Here is a 20000-nt window from a genome sequence, read left to right as displayed (position 1 = left end):
CGTCCCCAAAGGTGAGCGCTACCTGGGCACCAGTGCACCAGCTGGACACTGTGGGTACTGTAGCTTCCGTGGGTTTTCAGTGGAGTGAGTTTCTCTGTTGAGGCGTTTATTGTTTATTCTTTATTGTGGATCCCCATTAGTCTGCACCAAGGTGAGACTACTCTTCCTGGGGTCCAAAACACATAACATAAAAACATAATACAGTAACATTGCTGATAATTATAACAACAAAGACAAAAAGAGAGTGAATCGGCTCACTCTATTACATATCATACATTTCAGAAGTTTATGAATTAGAACAGTGTAGTGTTATATAATATAACATAGCACAATGCAGTACAATCCAATACAATTCAACATATGTGTACAATAATGAATGACCTAAAGCAGGGGTTCCCAACCTTTTTTGGCTTGTGCCCCTCCTTTGACATCACAGAAATCTAGGGACCCAAGACATTCAAATTCCGGTACACCATCGAAAATATCATCAGTGTCTCAGAATCCTGATTTAAAATTATAATCTCAAAGATTTTCATCTAAATAAAAAATAAGTCACTCACAATGTTGATTGAGGCTATGGTCCATTGATGGAAGCCTTTGCAGGATATAGTCATATTATGTGACATTAGTAATGTCACATAATGCAACTGTTTGGATCTCACCTGCAATTACCACTCATCACCATAGATCGCCATCACAATAATCCTCTGTTGTGCATTGATTCATTCATATTTCACTCACTCACTCACTCACTCACTCACTCACTCACTCACTCACCCAAGAGAACAAAACTGAAATCTTAGAGATTAGCACTTTAAACTCAGAACTAAAAAAAAAGAAAATAATCACAAGTCACCCTAATCATCTTCGGTAGTATTAAATTTGTGTGGTGTAATAAAAAGGGGGGAAAAAAAGAAATTCCAGGCGACCCCACTTAGGGTCGCAACCCTAAGGTTGGGAACCACTGACCTAAAGTTATCACATTATTCATCACTGCATGTTCTAACTTTTTTTTAAACAAAAATGTGTTACTTGCCACCGTTATATTACTAGGTAGATTATTCCAATACGCAACTGCTCTATACATTACCGTTCTTTCCAGAGCAGTGGTTTTTGGTAGAGGTAGAGTGAATTGAGCATCTACTGCCTGTCTTGTAGTATAGCCATGTCTACTCTTAGTGGGGTACAGTTGTGAATGTAAGCCCTGTGGTTTCCCAATGTTCCAGATGTTAAACAGAAAGGTTACCAAGCTGCATGCTATTCTTTGTTCCGTGCGGTCACTGCTTTCATTTATTTTACTTCAAGGATCTTATATAAATATCTTATATAATGTTTTATTCTTCCAGCAACACACCCGCAGTTCAACAAAGCGAACACAAACAACCTGGACACTCCGTATGACTACACCTCCATCATGCACTACGGAAGGTAACCCATCTTAATATGATATAACAGCACTGATATTTAACAATGATCTTCATTGAGCAGTATTCATTTTTCATATTGTCAGTGTCCTGCGAAAGTGATATCCAATTGTTTTATGACCCTGAAATCAAGCCAAATACTGAAAATGTAGCCTGGTAAGAAGACCAGGGGCGCCTGTAGCTCAGGAGGTAGAGCGGGTTGTCACTAATCACCTTGGATAAAAGAGGTCAGTGGTTCGATTCCCGGCTCCTCCAGGCTGCATGTCGAAGTGTCCTTGGGCAAGACACTGAACCCTAAATTGCTCCTGATGGTGTGCCAGCACCCTGCGTGGTAACCTGCCGTCATCGGTGTGTGAATGGGTGAATGTACCTACTGACTGTAAAGCGCTTTGGATAAAAGCGCTATATAAATGCAGGCCGTTTACCATTTACCATTTTACCAAAACCATCCTGATCACATGACCTCACATTCTGTTTCTCTCCACGGATTAGTCTGGACTTCCAGCCACCCACGACCATTTCCAGAAATTATAGTGTAACTAGCCAATCAGGGACTGCGTCGTAGTTGATCATGTAACCGGACCAATCAGGGACTGCGTCGTAGTTGATCATGTAACCGGACCAATCAGGGACACCACTGGCAAAACAGTAATGGCGTCTCCCGAAGCAATGAGCGGTAATTTTACCGTTAGTAGAGTAAACACAGCCATAATAACAATTAAACAAGAACAAGACTATGCACCAGCGGAGTTTCTCAGCGGAAAAGACGTTTTTGTCGTTCTTCTGTGTGGATTTGGAATGGATTTGACTTGGATTGGATTTGACGCCGCCGATAGGCTGAAGGAGTTGTCTGTCAAGGCAAGTACTCCCGCCCACTGAACAGCTTGGTCACGATTCGCATGATAGTTTTTATGACTGAAAATGCAACGTACTGGAGACGTCAAAAATGTACAGCTGTTACGGAAAAACCCAAACATTTCTTTGACACTTTGGGAGACAAGGTTTCACCCTCCTACAACCGTAAGCAGTGACAGTTTCTTCATTGGTGTATTCATTTATTGTCTGTTTTCTTGTGTGTTTATTTTTGACTTCAGGACTGCCTTCACATCATCGTATGGAGAAGATACCATCACTCCCATTCCAGATTCCTCTGTGCAGATCGGACAGAGGGAAGAAATGTCCGATATCGACATCTCCAGGATCAACATTCTATATCAATGCAGTGAGTAGAAGTAGGCACATTCATTCACAGCCGCTGTCTCGTCCTACTTCGGTTTATTATTTGGTTCATTTGAAAGACATTTCTGCATAATAAATAGAGGAAATGATTAGATTGAGAGAGATTGAGAGGTAGTTTACACACATCAAAGATTCAAACTCACAATATTACGAGTGCATGATATTTGAACATCCCATGCAATGGCACCTTTACGTACTGTACTTGAATGCCCCATGTCCAATGGGACATGTCCCATGTCCCGCCCCAACAGGACGTTGGGGCGGGACATCCTGCAGGGAGGGATCATTCACATGTCTAAAAGTGTGGAATATGAGTCAGGGAGAGAAACACAGTTTTATTTGATGCAAGGGGTGTGGAGGGGTGGGATTGTCCGAAAAACTGATTTTTATTTATTACCCCTCCTGGTTCAGAATGATGTCACCATGAAAGATACTTACTTAAAGATATGCTAGTAACATTATTAGGATTTCATTTCATGGGGACTTTTTTCTCTCAATGTATCTTTTCTTTTCATCTATATGAAAGGAATTGTGTGAAAAGCCACTGACTTTAGAGATTGGAGCAAAGTGTATCCATATTTGTTTCTGATTGACATGTTTGGAGGAAGAATGGTATTATGACATGCTGGAGAGATTGTTTGTCGTGACAGACTTCTTCGTGCCTTCCATTGGATCTCATTCATTCTTGCTTTCAGAATACAAATATATGATGTTGAATGAGGGGAAATAGAACCTGGGTCTGATTCCAGACCATTCTTTCTTTTCAGATATTTTCGCAAAACCTCCATGCGATGCAATGAGTGCATTCAGAGATTTATTCATGAAAACCAAAACCAATTCCAGTTTGATTTAAGAATCAATGTGCTCTTTACCTCTTGCTTACAACACTTGAATCAACATTGATGAGTTGATTCCAAAATCTTACTACACTATAATAAGGCGAAGGGTTTCCTGCACGACGCGGCCCACAACTGCGCATGCCCGAAGCACGAGCACGCAGAGCATACGAAGCACCCTAGCGTGCGGGATTTCTATTTAGATATAGATATTATATACCTGACATCCAAATATCAGATATTTAAAAAGGCTCCTACTATCAAAATCATTGTTGTCATCGTCTGTTTTTAAATAATAAGCAATACATCAAATAACTTTTCTGAGCTTATATATAACCGTTTGGAATGAAACTTTATTGTGTGTTTTTTCTCACGATAAACAACCATTTTGTAAAGCCAAAAATCAATGAATGAGAATGCCATCAAGATGTACAACAGTCTAAAGTTTGGATGCACACATTTTTTTCTTTACCTTTTACTATTTTCCACATTTTAGAATAATAGCAGTCATCAAAACTGTGAAATAACACAAATGGAATTATGATGTGACCAAAATTTAAAAATAAAATCAAAACGATCTCATACTTAATATTATTTAAAGTAAGTGATGGAAAGGCAAAGGCTATGGGAAGAAATTCAATTTTCAAGCATTTAAGCAGAAGGCTTTAGGTCCAAATGGCTTTAAGAGCATGAGAAACAGTGCATTTAATCAGGTGGGTCCAAACCTTTGACTGGTAGTGTAAATAAGCTTCATATTATGGTAACAATAACCAATATTACATCCTGCATGCAGTCTTAACCTGGAACATTTTTTTTCCCAATGCCTCTCCAAACAAGTTTTACAGAGACAATGTTGTGTCATTCATCTTCCAGCAAAATACAGATCCAACGCTTCAAATCAGTTGCAAAGCATTTTATTCACAAAACACTATTAACATTATATCAAAGTGTTTTAATTCACAAAACACTATTAACATTATATCAAAGTGTTTTATGCACAAAACACTATTAACATTATTAAGTGTTTTATGAACATTATATCAAAGTGTAGGGAGGGAGATAGTCAAAGCTGTAGAGCTGAACTCCAACGTTGAGTGCTGGTTTGCAATATCAGGATTGTGTTGTCCTTCAGTGAGCTGGTTGAGGGGCGTGTTCGGGTGGGGGGGGGCGGGTGTTGAGGTAGGGGGGCGTGCTCAGGGGGGGAGGTAGGCGGGACTTGTTCAGGGGGAGGCGGGACTTGTTCAGGGGGAGGAGGTAGGCGGGCCGACGGTGGAGATCTTGGTGCAGGAAGACTTCACCACCTCGTGTTTGTTGTTGCGGGGGTCGAAACGCACTGTGAACTGACACGTCAGCCGCTGCACAGAGGGAAACAACAAAAACATTGATGTCAGAATGAGGAAAATACTCATTTAAAGGGCATCTATCTTAAAGGCTCCACGTTGACTCTTGATCACCTCTAGTGGCAGGTTAGTAGGCTAACGTTAGTGGTTGTGATTAGGACGGATGCTTCAAAAAAGAGAAAAGTTGGATCTGAATGTCGAGTTTTTAACCGAGTGGGGATTCTAAATATTTTGCCACAATGTCCATTCAATATTGATATAGGCCATCTCAAGTACCCCCTGTAGTACCTTCACGTACCCCTAGGGGTATACGTACCCCAGTTTGGGAGCCACTGCAGTAGAGGATACTTGGAGAGGTTAAGCAGTCAGGGTGGGCCAATAAGATGTTGTGTGAAGCTTTTGCTCCCATATGTTTGGATGTGGAAGCTGTTAAATGTCTGCATCCTGTAGTAGTAGGTGGTTAAATGGCGACTCAGCAGGATAACGTCTGCAGTTTCAATTACAAGTCACCACACGAGGCATCACACACACACACACACACACACACACACACACACACACACACACACACACACACACACACACACGTCACACACACACACACACACACACACACACACACACACACACACACACACACACACACACACACACACACACACACACACACACACACACACACACACACACACACACAGGCCAGACAGAAGACTCACATAAATTGCTGCTAACAGAACTGTACACACGAACCCATACACACAAACACGCGCGTGTGTGCATGCATTTTAGACAATTGGCATGAACACAAACACACACCTTCACACACACACACACACACACACACACACACACACACACACACACACACACACACACACACACACACACACACACACACACATTAATTCCTATTACTTCCACAAATCTCTGTATATGTGGTTGTCATCTATTATCGCGTGATAACCACTGACTTCACATTTGGCGGGTGTGTTGCTGGCCGAAGAAGTGCTGTGTGGGATTTGGTGCAATAAACGGCAGTGTGAAGTCGATCGATCGGACCAACGCTTCTTGAGATACAGACACGCAGACAGACAGACAGACAGACAGACAGACAGACAGACAGACAGACAGACAGACAGACAGACAGATCTTCCTGGAATTAGTAGATACATCAGATGATGAAATAAGTCTTTAGCTAGTAGCTAACGGTATCTGTCCTCCTAGGTGGCTCCTCAGTCTTCCTGGACAGTGAGTCCGCCAGTAAGGTCCTGACCCGGCAGAGGAGATCCGGCTACGGCCTGTTTGAGGAGATCGGCGGGGGCATTTCCGAGCGGGAGTGTTTGGAGGAGAGCTGTGGCAATCCGGAAATATGGAAATAACTCACTCATTCAGTCACTCACTGGGTCAATCTATGGAAATAACTCACTCATTCAGTCACTCACTGGGTCAATCTATGGAAATAACTCACTCATTCACTCACTCACTGGGTCACACTAGTTGAGTTTCCATCCAAATGGATCACAAATTTTACCCAAATTTCAGACAATCAGCAAAGGAAAATGTGAAATTATGCGCGTTTCCATCCACTACTATTATGCGAGTTTTAAGTTATGCTGTATGCCTTTGTTAATTGCCCTCCTAATCATCAATGATGAGACACATGCCCTCCACCCTGAGTTTGAGCTGCTCCCCTCAGGGCGGCGCTATAGAGCACCCCTGGCAGGGAAGAAGATCTACAAGGCTTCCTTTATTCCTAATGCGATCAATGTAGTGGATAAAGTACAGTAATGTATAGAGGAGTGCAGGCTGTGCCAATATGAACGCACTATGTGATGTGATGTGATCTGATGTGATGTGATCTGATGTGATGTCATGTCATGAGGCTGTTGATGTTCCTGTTTTTATGTAATTAAGTGAGACCAATGACACGTTTCCTTCCTTGGCTGGACAATAAAGTTCTATTCTATTCTATTCTATTCTATTCTATTCTATTCTATTCTATTCTCGCACACACAGACACATGCAGACAGACAGACAGACAGACAGACAGACAGACAGACAGACAGACAGACACACACACACACACATACATGCAGACAGACAGACAGATAGACACACACACATGCAGACAGACAGACAGACAGACAGACAGACAGACAGACACACACACACACACACACACACACACACACACACACACACACACACACACACACACACACACACACACACACACGCGCATGCAGACAGACAGACAGACAGACAGACAGAGATTCCTGGAATCAGTAACCTAGATATGTGCATAAATAATGAATCCTTGTGAATTAATAATCAGGGGGGAAAATGGCATAATTTCTGATTGCAGCAGAGATTCACCTTTTTCCCCAGACTGCATTTGTCCAAGGCGTGGTTTTCAGCCTTGAGGCACTTGGTTTTTCCCAGGACGGCCTCGATCTTATGGTTAATCATGCTGGTCACCTGACGAGACGACAGGACAGAAGACAGAGGCTCAGCGTTGGATATGAGTGTGTTGGTGTCATGGGCCTAATTCAGTTTTGAGCTTCTTTACATGGCTCAAGAAAATCACTGATTTTCAATTTGAGCAGATTCGAGTTCTACAAACATTTCTCAGAGTCAGAGCTGCTCTGGAGGCAGAAATAACCTCATTGGCGGAGTGAGTCAAACCTCAGCGGGCGAAGCCAAGAGCTATTGTTTATCAGAGCGTATCAGAGTTTTTTGTCTATAACCAAACTTAATATTAGCTTCTAAAAATTCTAATTGAGTTAATGGAATATGCTGGCTATGGTACTGACAGAGGTAAATCCAAAGCAGATGAACAGTGGATCAGCCAGAGGAGACGTGGATCTAACCTGAGTCTGAACGGAGGTGATGGAGAGCAGTCTGAACAGCTTCTTGGTCTTGGAGTGGCTGTTGTACTTGTCCACAGCGTGGCGAGCTGCCATCTGAACCTCAGCTGACTCTGGACTGCTCTCAAACCAGCCGCCCAGCAGAGCGACATTTTCTGTGGGGACATCACACCGGAAGGTCAGACAAAGAACATACCATAGTTTCAATTCCACATAATTACATAAGGGCTAGATTGGCAGTACAACATGTATTACCGAGATGTAGAAAGGTGGCATGTAATCAAAAACATACTGTACTTTATACAAATGCATTCAAACAATAACACAAATTGTAAAGTTATAGACAGACACAAAGACAGTTGTAATAGTTTGCGTGATCCTTCTTGTGTTTTTATGCCCCATTTTGCTGTGTCAGCTAGCTGGAACAGACCTGAACATCAGTCAAGGACATGCGAGTGAATCATAACACCAAACTCTAGATCCACACCCAGTTACCCAGTTACCCTCTCAACCAGTTACACCCAGTTACCCAGTTACCCTCTCAACCAGTTACGCACAGTTACCCAGTTACCCTCTCAACCAGTTACACACAGTTACCCAGTTACCATCTCAACCAGTTACACCCAGTTACCCAGTTACCCTCTCAACCAGTTACGCACAGTTACCCAGTTACCCTCTCAACCAGTTACACACAGTTACCCAGTTACCCTCTCAACCAGTTACGCACAGTTACCCTCTCAACCAGTTACGCACAGTTACCCAGTTACCATCTCAACCAGTTACGCACAGTTACCCAGTTACCCTCTCAACCAGTTACGCACAGTTACCCAGTTACCCTCTCAACCAGTTACGCACAGTTACCCAGTTACCCTCTCAACCAGTTACGCACAGTTACCCAGTTACCATCTCAACCAGTTACGCACAGTTACCCAGTTACCCAGTTATGCACAGTTACCCAGTTACCATCTCAACCAGTTACGCACAGTTACCCAGTTACCCAGTTACGCACAGTTACCCAGTTACCCTCTCAACCAGTTACACACAGTTACCCAGTTACCCTCTCAACCAGTTACACCCAGTTACCCAGTTACCCTCTCAACCAGTTACACCCAGTTACCCAGTTACCCTCTCAACCAGTTACACCCAGTTACCCAGTTACCCTCTCAACCAGTTACGCACAGTTACCCAGTTACCCTCTCAACCAGTTACACCCAGTTACCCAGTTACCCTCTCAACCAGTTACGCACAGTTACCCAGTTACCCTCTCAACCAGTTACACCCAGTTACCCAGTTACCCTCTCAACCAGTTACGCACTGCAGTTACCCAGTTACCCTCTCAACCAGTTACACCCAGTTACCCAGTTACCCTCTCAACCAGTTACGCACAGTTACCCAGTTACCCTCTCAACCAGTTACACCCAGTTACCCAGTTACCCTCTCAACCAGTTACGCACAGTTACCCAGTTACCCTCTCAACCAGTTACACCCAGTTACCCAGTTACCCTCTCAACCAGTTACGCACTGCAGTTACCCAGTTACCCTCTCAACCAGTTACGCACAGTTACCCAGTTACCCTCTCAACCAGTTACGCACAGTTACCCAGTTACCCTCTCGCCTTGTGCTGCCAAACCATCTGTCCCGCTCTGCCAAACGAAAGGCATCTACCATCAGACCCAGGTTGGCTATAAAGCAGCTGCTTCTCTACCATCAGACCCAGGTTAGCTATAAAGCACGGTAGCAAAAAATGCTACCGTGGTAGCGCGGATTGATAGCAGAGTCTATCAATTTGTGCCATATGAGTTTCCATTGCGCACTCCTTTCTAGCATCGCTCCTTCCGTGCCTCGTCCTCATCATCCTCCTCCTGATCATCCTCCTTTCCCTCCTCATCCTCATCATCCTCTTTTCCCTCCTCCTCATCATCCTCCTTTCCCTCCTCCTCCTCATCCTCATCATCCTCCTTTCCCTCCTCCTCCTCATCGCTCATGTCTATCGTACCTCGTTGGTTTGCCCTCGAGTCGCAGACGCAGCTAGCGAGCTCGCCCAGCCTCAACCGCTACACGGGCTCGCATAGGCTATGCAGCTTGGCCTCGCCCGCATCGACTTCCTGGTTAAATAAATAAATAATAAAATGGCTTCCTCATTTTGTGCACAGGGCAAATGAGGACCAAGAAGAATGGCAAAGTGGAAAGACGGAACAGTTGACTCTATCCCGACCACTAATTGCTACCACATTGGTGGTGTGCTTTTGGTGCCGATGGATCCGAGTTGGTAGATGCCCAGCAAGCAACAAGCAGAACCACTGGTGTGTCAAAGCAAACCTTGATCATCAGATGAAGGACTAATCTACAGCTGGGGAAACCTTTAGTGAAAGTGAGAGGTTCAGAGAGGTTTGGTGGCCCATAACATCTAGGTGCTGATCACTGGAAGTACACTTGAGAGTATAGGAACAAAGTCTGTCTACATGCATTTCTCTTTTATTTGATGACATTTGGGTCCTTAATTGTAAATCTTGTCCAAATTGTGCAGTATATTTTGCATCCAAACCAATGTTCAACCAAGAGCCAATCTACCATGGGACTAGACTGGACTGGTGGTGTTTTCTATAATTGCATTGTATTCATTTTCAGGTCCTTTTCTATGCCAAGTATCTCTGAACCAACCAGAATCTGTGATACGCTAAGCGAACCTTCTACCATTGAAATTTGCACAATTGCAACTTGTGCAAATTTGCATTTGAAATGTGCATATATAATTTGCACAACTGCACTTGTGCAAATTTGGTTAGTGGAATTGAATGGGCCTCGTCGGATAAGCTTTCACTGCCAAACAAAACTGCAACCCAAACTCTGCTGTGCCAAATAAAATATCATCTGACCAATAACAACTCTCTCAGACCGCTGGCCAAACCAACTGTTCTGACTCACTCTACCCAACCACACCGCTGCATGAGCTCACTGGCTACAGCCCGACGATGGCAACACACTTTGTCATTTTCTCCCACAGGCACGCCCTGTGTGTGTGTGTGTGTGTGTGTGTGTGTGTGTGTGTGTGTGTGTGTGTGCGCGTGTGGCCACGCCCTGCGAGACAGCCAGCATGCGTTTAAGAAAGTTTAACAAATAAAATAACATGAAGAAATGCTGAATAAAGAAAACTATACAGCACATAAAGTGGTCGACATGTAGGGTTTAAATTGATAAAGGGGATTGATAAAATGCTATGTTACACTACCAGTCAAAAGTTTGGACACAGATTTTTCTTTATTTTGATTATTTTCCACATTTTAGACTAATAACAAAGACATTAAAACTATCAAATGACACAGATGGAATAATGAAGTGACCACAAATCTTATATTTTAGATTATTTGAAGTAGCTGCCCTTTGACGAAGGCTTTGGAAAGAAATCCATACATAGGATCAACTTCACTATTTAAATGTGTCTAAGGGGCAAATGTCAAGCAGAAGCCTTTAGATCAAAATGAGTTTATGAGAATGAAAAACATACAATATTCAATCAGGTGTGTCCAAAGGTTTGAGTGCGTAGAGATAAAATAATGTCGTACAAATGACCACGATTCCATCTTCAGCCTGTGTTTGCTAGGCTTTTAGACTTCTGATGCTAAAGCCTTTAAAATATCTAATAACTTTACATTAAACATTAGATATGCGTTTAACTGTCATCACATAATATAGGCTGACTCCCTGGTTAGAAATCCTATGCAAGTTCAGAGAGCTAAATGTGAAGCACTATCAAGTAGTTATTTACTTGTGCAAATTCTTGTTAATTGCTTCATAAATTATAATGTATGTATGTATGTATGTATGTATGTATGTATGTATGTATGTATGTATGTATGTATGTACATATGTATGTATAAGATGCAAACAGCAATCAGTTGCCACAGGTGTTGACATGACAGCTTTTCTGCTTATTAATGCACAAAGACTTTTTTTTTTTTTTTTTTTTTACACATTCTCAGGCTTTTCCTGTTTGTTTGCATTCCCAAGTGTGAGATCAGATGGTAATTTGTTGCCATGGTAACATACGAGCTGACCTTGGGTTGCCTCTGTGATTGTTACCTCATTTTCATTTTCATTCATTCTTTTATCTCCGTCATTTAAATTTAAACGTTGTGCACTTGTGATTTGGCCTCGGCTTGATGGCTCCTCTGTTCCAGTAAAGTGCTATACAAACAAAGGTGTATTATTTATATCATTTCATTTGGAAATAATAGTGTGCACACTCAGTCACACACCCAGGATCTCTACTCCTCTCCTCTCCACCTCTTCTTGAAAAGAATACAGGCACAGAGCAGAACAAAATGGGCTGTGCTCCTCAACAAAGGAAGCGTTTTGCTTGGGAGGTTTCTAGATTGTTAGTCGGGACTCTGGCACAGCTGTCGGTGCTGCTGTCACCGTTGTCATATGTTCATTGTTGTCCTTTCGCTCTGCTCTGTTTCTGTGTGCCGCACGTCAGCCTGTCTGCTCTGTTTCTGTCTGCCGCACGTCAGCCTGTCTGCTCTGTTTCTGTGTGCCGCACGTCAGCCTGTCTGCTCTGTTTCTGTGTGCCGCACGTCAGCCTGTCTGCTCTGTTTCTGTGTGCCGCACGCCAGCCTGTCTGCTCTGTTTCTGTGTGCCGCACGTCAGCCTGTCTGCTCTGTTTCTGTGTGCCGCACGTCAGCCTGTCTGCTCTGTTTCTGTGTGCCGCACGTCAGCCTGTCTGCTCTGTTTCTGTGTGCCGCACGTCAGCCTGTCTGCTCTGTTTCTGTGTGCCGCACGTCAGCCTGTCTGCTCTGTTTCTGTGTGCCGCACGTCAGCCTGTCTGCTCTGTTTCTGTGTGCCGCACGCCAGCCTGTCTGCTCTGTTTCTGTGTGCCGCACGTCAGCCTGTCTGCTCTGTTTCTGTGTGCCGCACGTCAGCCTGTCTGCTCTGTTTCTGTGTGCCGCACGTCAGCCTGTCTGCTCTGTTTCTGTGTGCCGCACGCCAGCCTGTCTGCTCTGTTTCTGTGTGCCGCACGTCAGCCTGTCTGCTCTGTTTCTGTGTGCCGCACGTCAGCCTGTCTGCTCTGTTTCTGTGTGCCGCACGTCAGCCTGTCTGCTCTGTTTCTGTGTGCTGCACGTCAGCCTGTCTGCTCTGTTTCTGGGTGCCGCACGTCAGCCTGTCTGCAGCTGAGTAGGCCTTGTCTTGTTACTGTTGTCTTTTCCTATTCATAGAACACAAACCAAACCTCTAAAATGTGTGTTACTGTATGCCATGCTGTGTGTTACTAATATACATAATATTCATATAGGCGACTCTTGAAATCACATAATGCTGCCCAGTGTCCTGCAGCACATTTACACAGAACATTTGATCCATATTGAGTTGCACTTCTCTGTTGATGTGTAGAATCCATTGTGTCACTTCAAGTGCTTAAGATTCCTTGTTTATCATGTCTCTTTTTCTTTTCATCTAGCTACTGTACTGCTGAGCATATTCAATCATGTGAAATAATGATTTGCTATTTTGTTGAAAAAGTTGTCCTGACATGCATTTCATAGTAAGCTAGTTTACTATGTAGAAACAGCAAGCAACTTCCTTCTTACTAACAGTCCTTTCCAATTGTTCCTTCTCACTGTCTAAAAATGATCCATCTATCTATCTATCTATCTATCTATCTATCTATCTATCTATCTATCTATCTATCTATCTATCTATCTATCTATCTATCTCTATCTGTTGTTGTTGTTGTTGTTGTTGTTGTTGTTGTTGTTGTTGTTGTTGTTGTTGTTGTTGTTGTTGTTGTTGTTGTTGTTGTTGGATTGATACTGTCCCATAGCACAAAAGGACTGAATATATCTGCAGGGGGGTTGATAGCGTTGTTAATCAATACCATTGATTCAGTTATTATTACTTATAGATGCTGAGATTTCTGGCTTTTCAGAACTCACTTTCTGGACTGTATTCTGTTTGGGAGAGTTGTCAACATTAGCCTACTGTTTGTTTCTATTTGACCTTACATTTTTTGCCCATGCTGAGACTCCATTCTCAATCAGAGTTCATACTTTTTAGGTTGTACTGTACAGGCTGTTCTCATAAATAAAATGTGAATTTGTTACCCTCAGGGAGAAGATACAGGGTCCCAAAAGCACGCACAAATCGCTTGAGGAACAGTTTCTTCCCGCAGGCCACGAGACTCCTTAACATACACAAATAGTGTAGTAGCCGTACTGTACCGTACTGTAGCTGCTACCATTACGTATGTCTAATGTTTAATTGTATGTTTAATAAGAAATATGCTATTTGCACCTGTATGTCAAATACGCCGAATTTAAAACGCTGAGTTTAATTGTATGTTTAATAAGGAATATGCTATTTGCACCTGTATGTCAAATACGCCGAATTTAAAATGTTGAATCACGTCTAAAGTATGCACACGACATGTGCACCTATGTGCAGTGAATAGGCCACTGTCTCTGACTTGTCTTATCACTATAGTGCCTTATTGCTTGTTGTGTCTCTTGTTGTTTTTGCACTCATATGCCCTGTTATACTTGTACTATGTTGTAAACGGAGTCCACAGCACAAGAATTTCACACGTGATACCATGGAGTGACAATAAAAATCTTGAATCTTGAATCTTGAATAGCACATAGCCTATAGTGCGTCATACTCTATTCCCTATCTCGACTGTCACCATACATCATAGTTTGATGACAGAGGCATTCTCCCTCATTCCCCATACCTGTGCTGGTATGTCTCCTTCATATAGCGTATAGGTACTTACTGGTTGTGATGATCTCCTCCTGCACAGGCTGCTCTCCCATACACAGCTGGACCACGGAGATGCACACGATCACTGACATATGGAGAGACATCTTCTCCGGCTGCCCGCTGAAGCCCAGACGGCTCACTGTTAGAGCAGATCTGCTGCAGAAAAGCTCCGACCTCCGACCGAAGCAGCCTGTTCCAACCGAGCTGAGCTGACCCGAGCAAAACCTCAGCAAGATGTCTTCAGAGGTCCTGCAGAGGCTCCAGTGCGAACCGAGGAACTTTGAGACGAGAGGGGAGCAGGAGAGGAGGCTGAGGCTGTCAACTGATGTGAACAGGGAGAGACAGAGACATTGGAATAAGTATCACAAGTGGCTCCAGTGGCTCAAAGAGAGAGGGAGGGACTCCTTTTTTATAACAGGGAAACACACACACACACACACACGCACACGCACACGCACACGCACACGCACACGCACCCACACCCACACACACACACACACACACACACACACACACACACACACACACACACACACACACACACACACACACACACACACACACACACACAGTAATTATCACTAACCACCTTCTTGATATTTGACAATAAGTCTTCATAGCTTCTGAATGAGTGCAAAATGAAAGGGAGCTACAGACAGAAACAATATTACTGATAGCTACGGTCCTGATATAAAAACAAGACTTTAATCTACTGAATGATTGAGCCAGGCAGTACCAAAATAAAAGAAACAAACAAACAAACAAACAAACAAACAAACAAACAAACAAACAAACATTATTGATAGTTACCTTCCTGATACTGAAAAGTAGCAGCTCAGCTATTGGATGGTAGAGCGAGAGTGAGCCGGACTGCGATGTGTGTGAGAGAGGGAGGGAGAGAGAGGAGAGAGAGAGAAGAGGGAGGGGCAGAGTGATGTGGTCCTGAATGGCAGTGGCTGTTCAGTATTTAAGCCTTGGAATGTTTAACCAGCCAGTGAAGACCACACCCACCCACTGCCTGGCCACACCCACCCACTGCCTGGCAATGACGCCATGCAGGGCTTTAACAGCCATCAGTGGCTTTGTGTGCGTGTGTGTGTGCGTGTCTGTGTGTGTGTGTGTGTGTGTGCATGCATGTGTGTGTGTGTGTGTGTGTGTGTGTGTGTGTGTGTGTGAATAGGGTCAGTGGGCGTGGCTGCATGCACACTATTGTGTGTGCACTTGTGGTCTTTGTGTGTATGTGTTGCATTCCTGCATTTATGCGTTGGATGTGTGTATTCATGTGTGTGTGTGTGTGTGTGTGTGTGTGTGTGTGTGTGTGTGTGTGTGTGTGTGTGTGTGTGTGTCTGTGTGTGTCTGTGTGTGTGTGAGCATACCTTTGTAGACATCTGACTCAAGCTGGTCAATTCTGCTGTCAGACAGTGAGTCAAAATGCAAGCTAGCACACATAGTGCCCCGCCCCATCACGCGTCACTTGTACGTCAACACACCCTGCCTGGCCAGAAGGTTTGTTAGCACGCTGCATCACCTGAACTATTGTGATAGCAGTGAATTAATGCATAGACATCACCCAGTGCAAAGAAAAGTTGCTTATATGCTTTTGTCTGTTTTTATGTGTTTATGTGCTGTTGCTCTGGCATGTATTGTATAGAATATGCTAATGTCATCTTGCATGTTCTTTTTATATGTGCTCATGCATGTTCTTTTTATATGCTATTAATCTGCTTGTGCTTTTCTTCTTTTATATGCTTTTGTCTACTTATGTCTTCTGTACTATTGCATGTGTTTGTTAATGTTTCACATATAACATCAACCTGCCAGGGACTGCAGATGAAAATTAGCCTGTATGGCTAAATCTGGCACATTTACATGATGGACTCACATGCTCATGTTAATTAATGTGCATTGTCCCTTTTCTTAAATAAATAAACAAACAAACAAACATTTGAAAGTTTACAAAGCTGTCCAGGACCCCTAAATTGACACGAGGATGGAATTAGAGCCAACATAAAGGATTCCCCTTTTTGCTGGGGACCTCCTGGAACCCAATCAAGGCCCCCTGGGGTTTCCCAGACCCCAATTTGAGAACCACTGAAATCTACAGCATAACCTACCCTTTGACCTGAACAATGGGGAAGATTAGAATTTAATGACATAACTGCCTCCAAAAATTGTGCAAACTGGCCACCTAGAGAAAATGATTAACCAAAGACAAGGATTTTCCCTGTATATGAAACTCTATGCACTTATGAAAGGTTAAGGCTAATGTGAAAAATGATTTTGAGTCCTTAGATTAACCAAATGACTGTGTTAGTATTATGAGAGTAAAGACAGAATTCTGAGAATGACAGAGTACCTCCTCACCTGATGGAATGTGTAAAAAAAATCTCATTGGCATTGGTAGTAGCATGTCTAGTCGTGAATGTGTGTGTGTGTGTGTGTGTGTGTGTGTGTGTGTGTGTGTGTGTGTGTGTTTGCGTCACAATCCGAGGCCGTCTCATTCTAATCCCTTAACCGTCTGACACCAGATGCCGTGCAAGCTAATAGGAAAACTGTGATCACCTTCACCCTGACTGACCAACCCCCTCTGTCTGTCTGTCTGTCTGTCTGTCTGTCTGTCTGTACTTGTACTTAAACTTGTGATTGAGATACACACAAGAAAAGTATAAATAAGTATTCTTGCCTTATACAGAAAGTATAAGTATACTTGGCTTGTAGTTGATTTGTTTTATTTGAAGTACGCTACAGCAGTTCTGCATATAAAATGGAAAAATCAGGATATCACAATAAATCCCAGAGGCTTATTTCCATGTGGTCCCTTATAGTCGATAGATTATAGCTGATTAAATACTTTTTCAGACATATCGGTTTCTTTGAGGTAGTATACACACCATACACATTTGGCTGATTTTATTGACAATTCTTCCATATATGAGAGTAGCAGACTTGATGTATACTGGCTGCTAAGGCTACCAGAATATATGGAGTCACTCAGCACACAATTGCTCAACTTCACATCACTGATGACATCACTCACTGATGACCACCACTGATGATGTCATAGATGTGATGATGTCATAGAGATTGTGACATCATCAGTGATGATGTCATAGACATTAATTCATGAATGAAATCATCAGAGGGACAATTGAAACAGAGAAACAAACAGACAAACAGAGCCCATGCTCCCTTTTATAGGCACAATTAAAGCAATACAACTGTGACTTTTGCCTCGCTGGAAATTATGGTGGTGTCCAGACATGGTTTCCAGAAGTACACAACCTGCCTATGACCATCCCCTGATCACAACCCACCGCCATGCAAATATTCAGTACAATGCCACCTGGGGTGTGGGTGTCAGGTGTTTTCCAGGACTTTCCAAGTGGTTCCAGGACTTGATGAAGTGCCCATGACCTTCTCCGGATCATAACCCCCTGCCATGCAATATTTCAGCCCAATCTGACCTGGGGTGTGGATGTGAAGTATTTTCCAGGTGGTTTCCAGGATTTTCCAGGACTTTCCAGGTGGTTCAAGGACTTGGTGATGGACCCATGACCTTCCCCAGATCCTAACACCCCGCCATGCAAAATTTCAGCCCAATCCGTCCTGGGGTGTGGGCGTAAGGTGTTTTCCAGGTGTTTTCCAGGATTTTCCAGGTCTTTCCCAGGTGGTCCCAGGACTTGATGACATGCCCATGACCTTCCCCAGATCACTACCCCCCTCCATGCAAAATTTCAGCCCAATCCGAACTGGGCTGTGGGCATGAGGTGTTTTCCAGGTCGTTTCCAGGATTTCCCAGGACTTTCCAGGTGATTCCAGGACTTTCTAATCTGCTCATGACCTTCCCCAGATCATAACCCACCTCCATGCAAATTTTCAGCCCAATCCGAGCTATAGTGTTAGAATAGAGACAGATACACATATAGTGGTATGGTCAACATTCACTCCATTACTCAGCTGAATGGATGGTCGAGTGGATAAGACACAGGACATTGTGCTGAAAGGAAGGGGCCCTCAGTTCGAATCTCACATGGTTGTACTTTTTCCTTAAACTTAAAGTATACTAGTAGTATACTTACTTAGTATACTACTAGTATACTGAATTGGGCCGATTTAGTGCCAATTTAGTGTCAAGAAGTATTAGGCAAGTACACTTGGAGTATACTACTAGTATATTGATATTAGTATACTTGGTGCATAAAGTATACTTGAGTATATAAGTATACTTGCATAAAAGTACACTTGGTCTTTACTTAAAGCAGCTACGAGCAACTTTTTCGATTGTTATTAAACAGTATAAATTTAATATCAATGCATCACATCTTACCTCTAATAGTCGACGAGACCAAAGCCGTGTGTATCTGAGATTGCTCCCTTAGGTGATTATTAAGTCTATAGTCTGTCTAAACTCGCGTCAACAGGGGGCTCTCTAGAGCGACCGGACCGGGTAACCCGGAAGTGAAACGCGGAAGTGAAACCAGGAAGTGAAACGCAGCTGCCTTCCTACGCCGTTTGCGCTGCCTAGCAACATAACATAAACAATGTGAACGCCACGCATACTCTCGGGAACATCTCTCGTTAAATTCTAACAGGTTTTTTGGAAGTTATTTTGTGGTTATGGCCGAAGTGGCTGCTGCAAACCGTTTCATTTCACTTCCTGATCTGCCCTGGCTACAGACACACTAACACTCGCCGATTCACTCGGGGTTAAGCGACACTACTCTGCGTTGGTCTCGTCGACTATTAGAGGTAAGATGTGATGCATTGATATTAAATTTATAGAAGGACAAAAAACCAGCACTCAAAATAAATCCTTTTGGGTTGTTTTAATACCTTCAAGCAGCAACAGCAGTGACAATGAACGTTTCGGCGTAAGCCTTCCTCAGCATTGTGACAATGCCATGGGTTATTGGAGTGGGTTACTGGATTTATACAATGGCTGTGAACCAATCAGATTGCTTGATTTGAGAGAGCCGTTTTATAATAAAGCTTAGCCAGATTTGTACAGATATATATCTACACTGGAGCAAACCATGGCTAATGTGTAATATGACATTTCACCCCTATTAAATGCTCAAGGTTTACTATCATTGTCTGTAAATAAGAGGTTTCAAGTCTTCACACTATTTGTCGTCTCGTTTGGATAGCTGTTTTGGATAGCTGTTTTTTTTCCACTGGTCTAGGAAAATACTGAAATATGACAACAAATATTGAGGGTAACTTGCTTTGCTTTTGTAGGCTACATAATATCTTTATTTTTGTATGTTGACACAAGATGTCACTACTACAGCTTTGACATTATTTACAGTGCAATGTTGTGCATGGCTCACTTGGCCAATGTGAGAGTACACATAGTGTTTTATATGTACAGGTAGCCGGTTGGAACATCTCACAATACAACATCAAATACCAAATGCAAATAAACCAATAACTGGGTTTAGTATTGCTGCCTCTCTGCCTCTTTATTTAATACTGTATCAGTAGACAGTGGCACCTCAAAAGTGACACGCACCTCCTGGAAGAGCTTCATGGGATTCACCA

The 20000-nt window shown here is 43.1% G+C and overlaps 2 protein-coding genes across 3 annotated transcripts in view; one reads left to right on the top strand and one right to left on the bottom strand.

Moving 5' to 3' along the window:
• LOC310780592 (hatching enzyme 1.2-like) overlaps positions 1-6804 on the top strand; it is a gene marked incomplete at its 5' end in the record, with an annotated part of 29788 nt that extends 22984 nt beyond the window's left edge. Inside the window, 4 exons of the mRNA XM_083641135.1 lie at positions 1-11; positions 1347-1428; positions 2519-2646; positions 6064-6804. The exon at positions 1-11 is cut by the window's left edge and continues 168 nt beyond it. Coding sequence (XP_083497261.1) covers positions 1-11; positions 1347-1428; positions 2519-2646; positions 6064-6218 — 376 coding nt within the window. The 3' untranslated portion in view covers positions 6219-6804. The remainder of the gene's footprint in view (positions 12-1346; positions 1429-2518; positions 2647-6063) is intronic.
• A 7774-nt stretch (positions 6805-14578) lies between these two features.
• Positions 14579-20000, bottom strand: part of LOC310780347 (caspase-7-like) — a 9484-nt gene continuing 4062 nt past the window's right edge. The window contains exons 3-4 of one of the 2 annotated variants that reach the window (XM_083640922.1): positions 15270-15329; positions 14579-14781 (exon numbers count right to left, since the gene is read on the bottom strand). In XM_083640922.1, coding sequence (XP_083497048.1) covers positions 14686-14781; positions 15270-15329 — 156 coding nt within the window. In that variant the 3' untranslated portion in view covers positions 14579-14685. The remainder of the gene's footprint in view (positions 14782-15269; positions 15330-20000) is intronic. The other variant, XM_083640923.1, reaches the window with a different exon arrangement.

This window comes from Poromitra crassiceps (assembly GCF_964638095.1).
Source record: "Poromitra crassiceps genome assembly, chromosome: 8".
Classification (NCBI taxonomy): domain Eukaryota; kingdom Metazoa; phylum Chordata; class Actinopteri; order Beryciformes; family Melamphaidae; genus Poromitra; species Poromitra crassiceps.
Note: the sequence above shows the minus strand (reverse complement) of the source record. Positions and strands in the feature narration are given on the sequence as shown.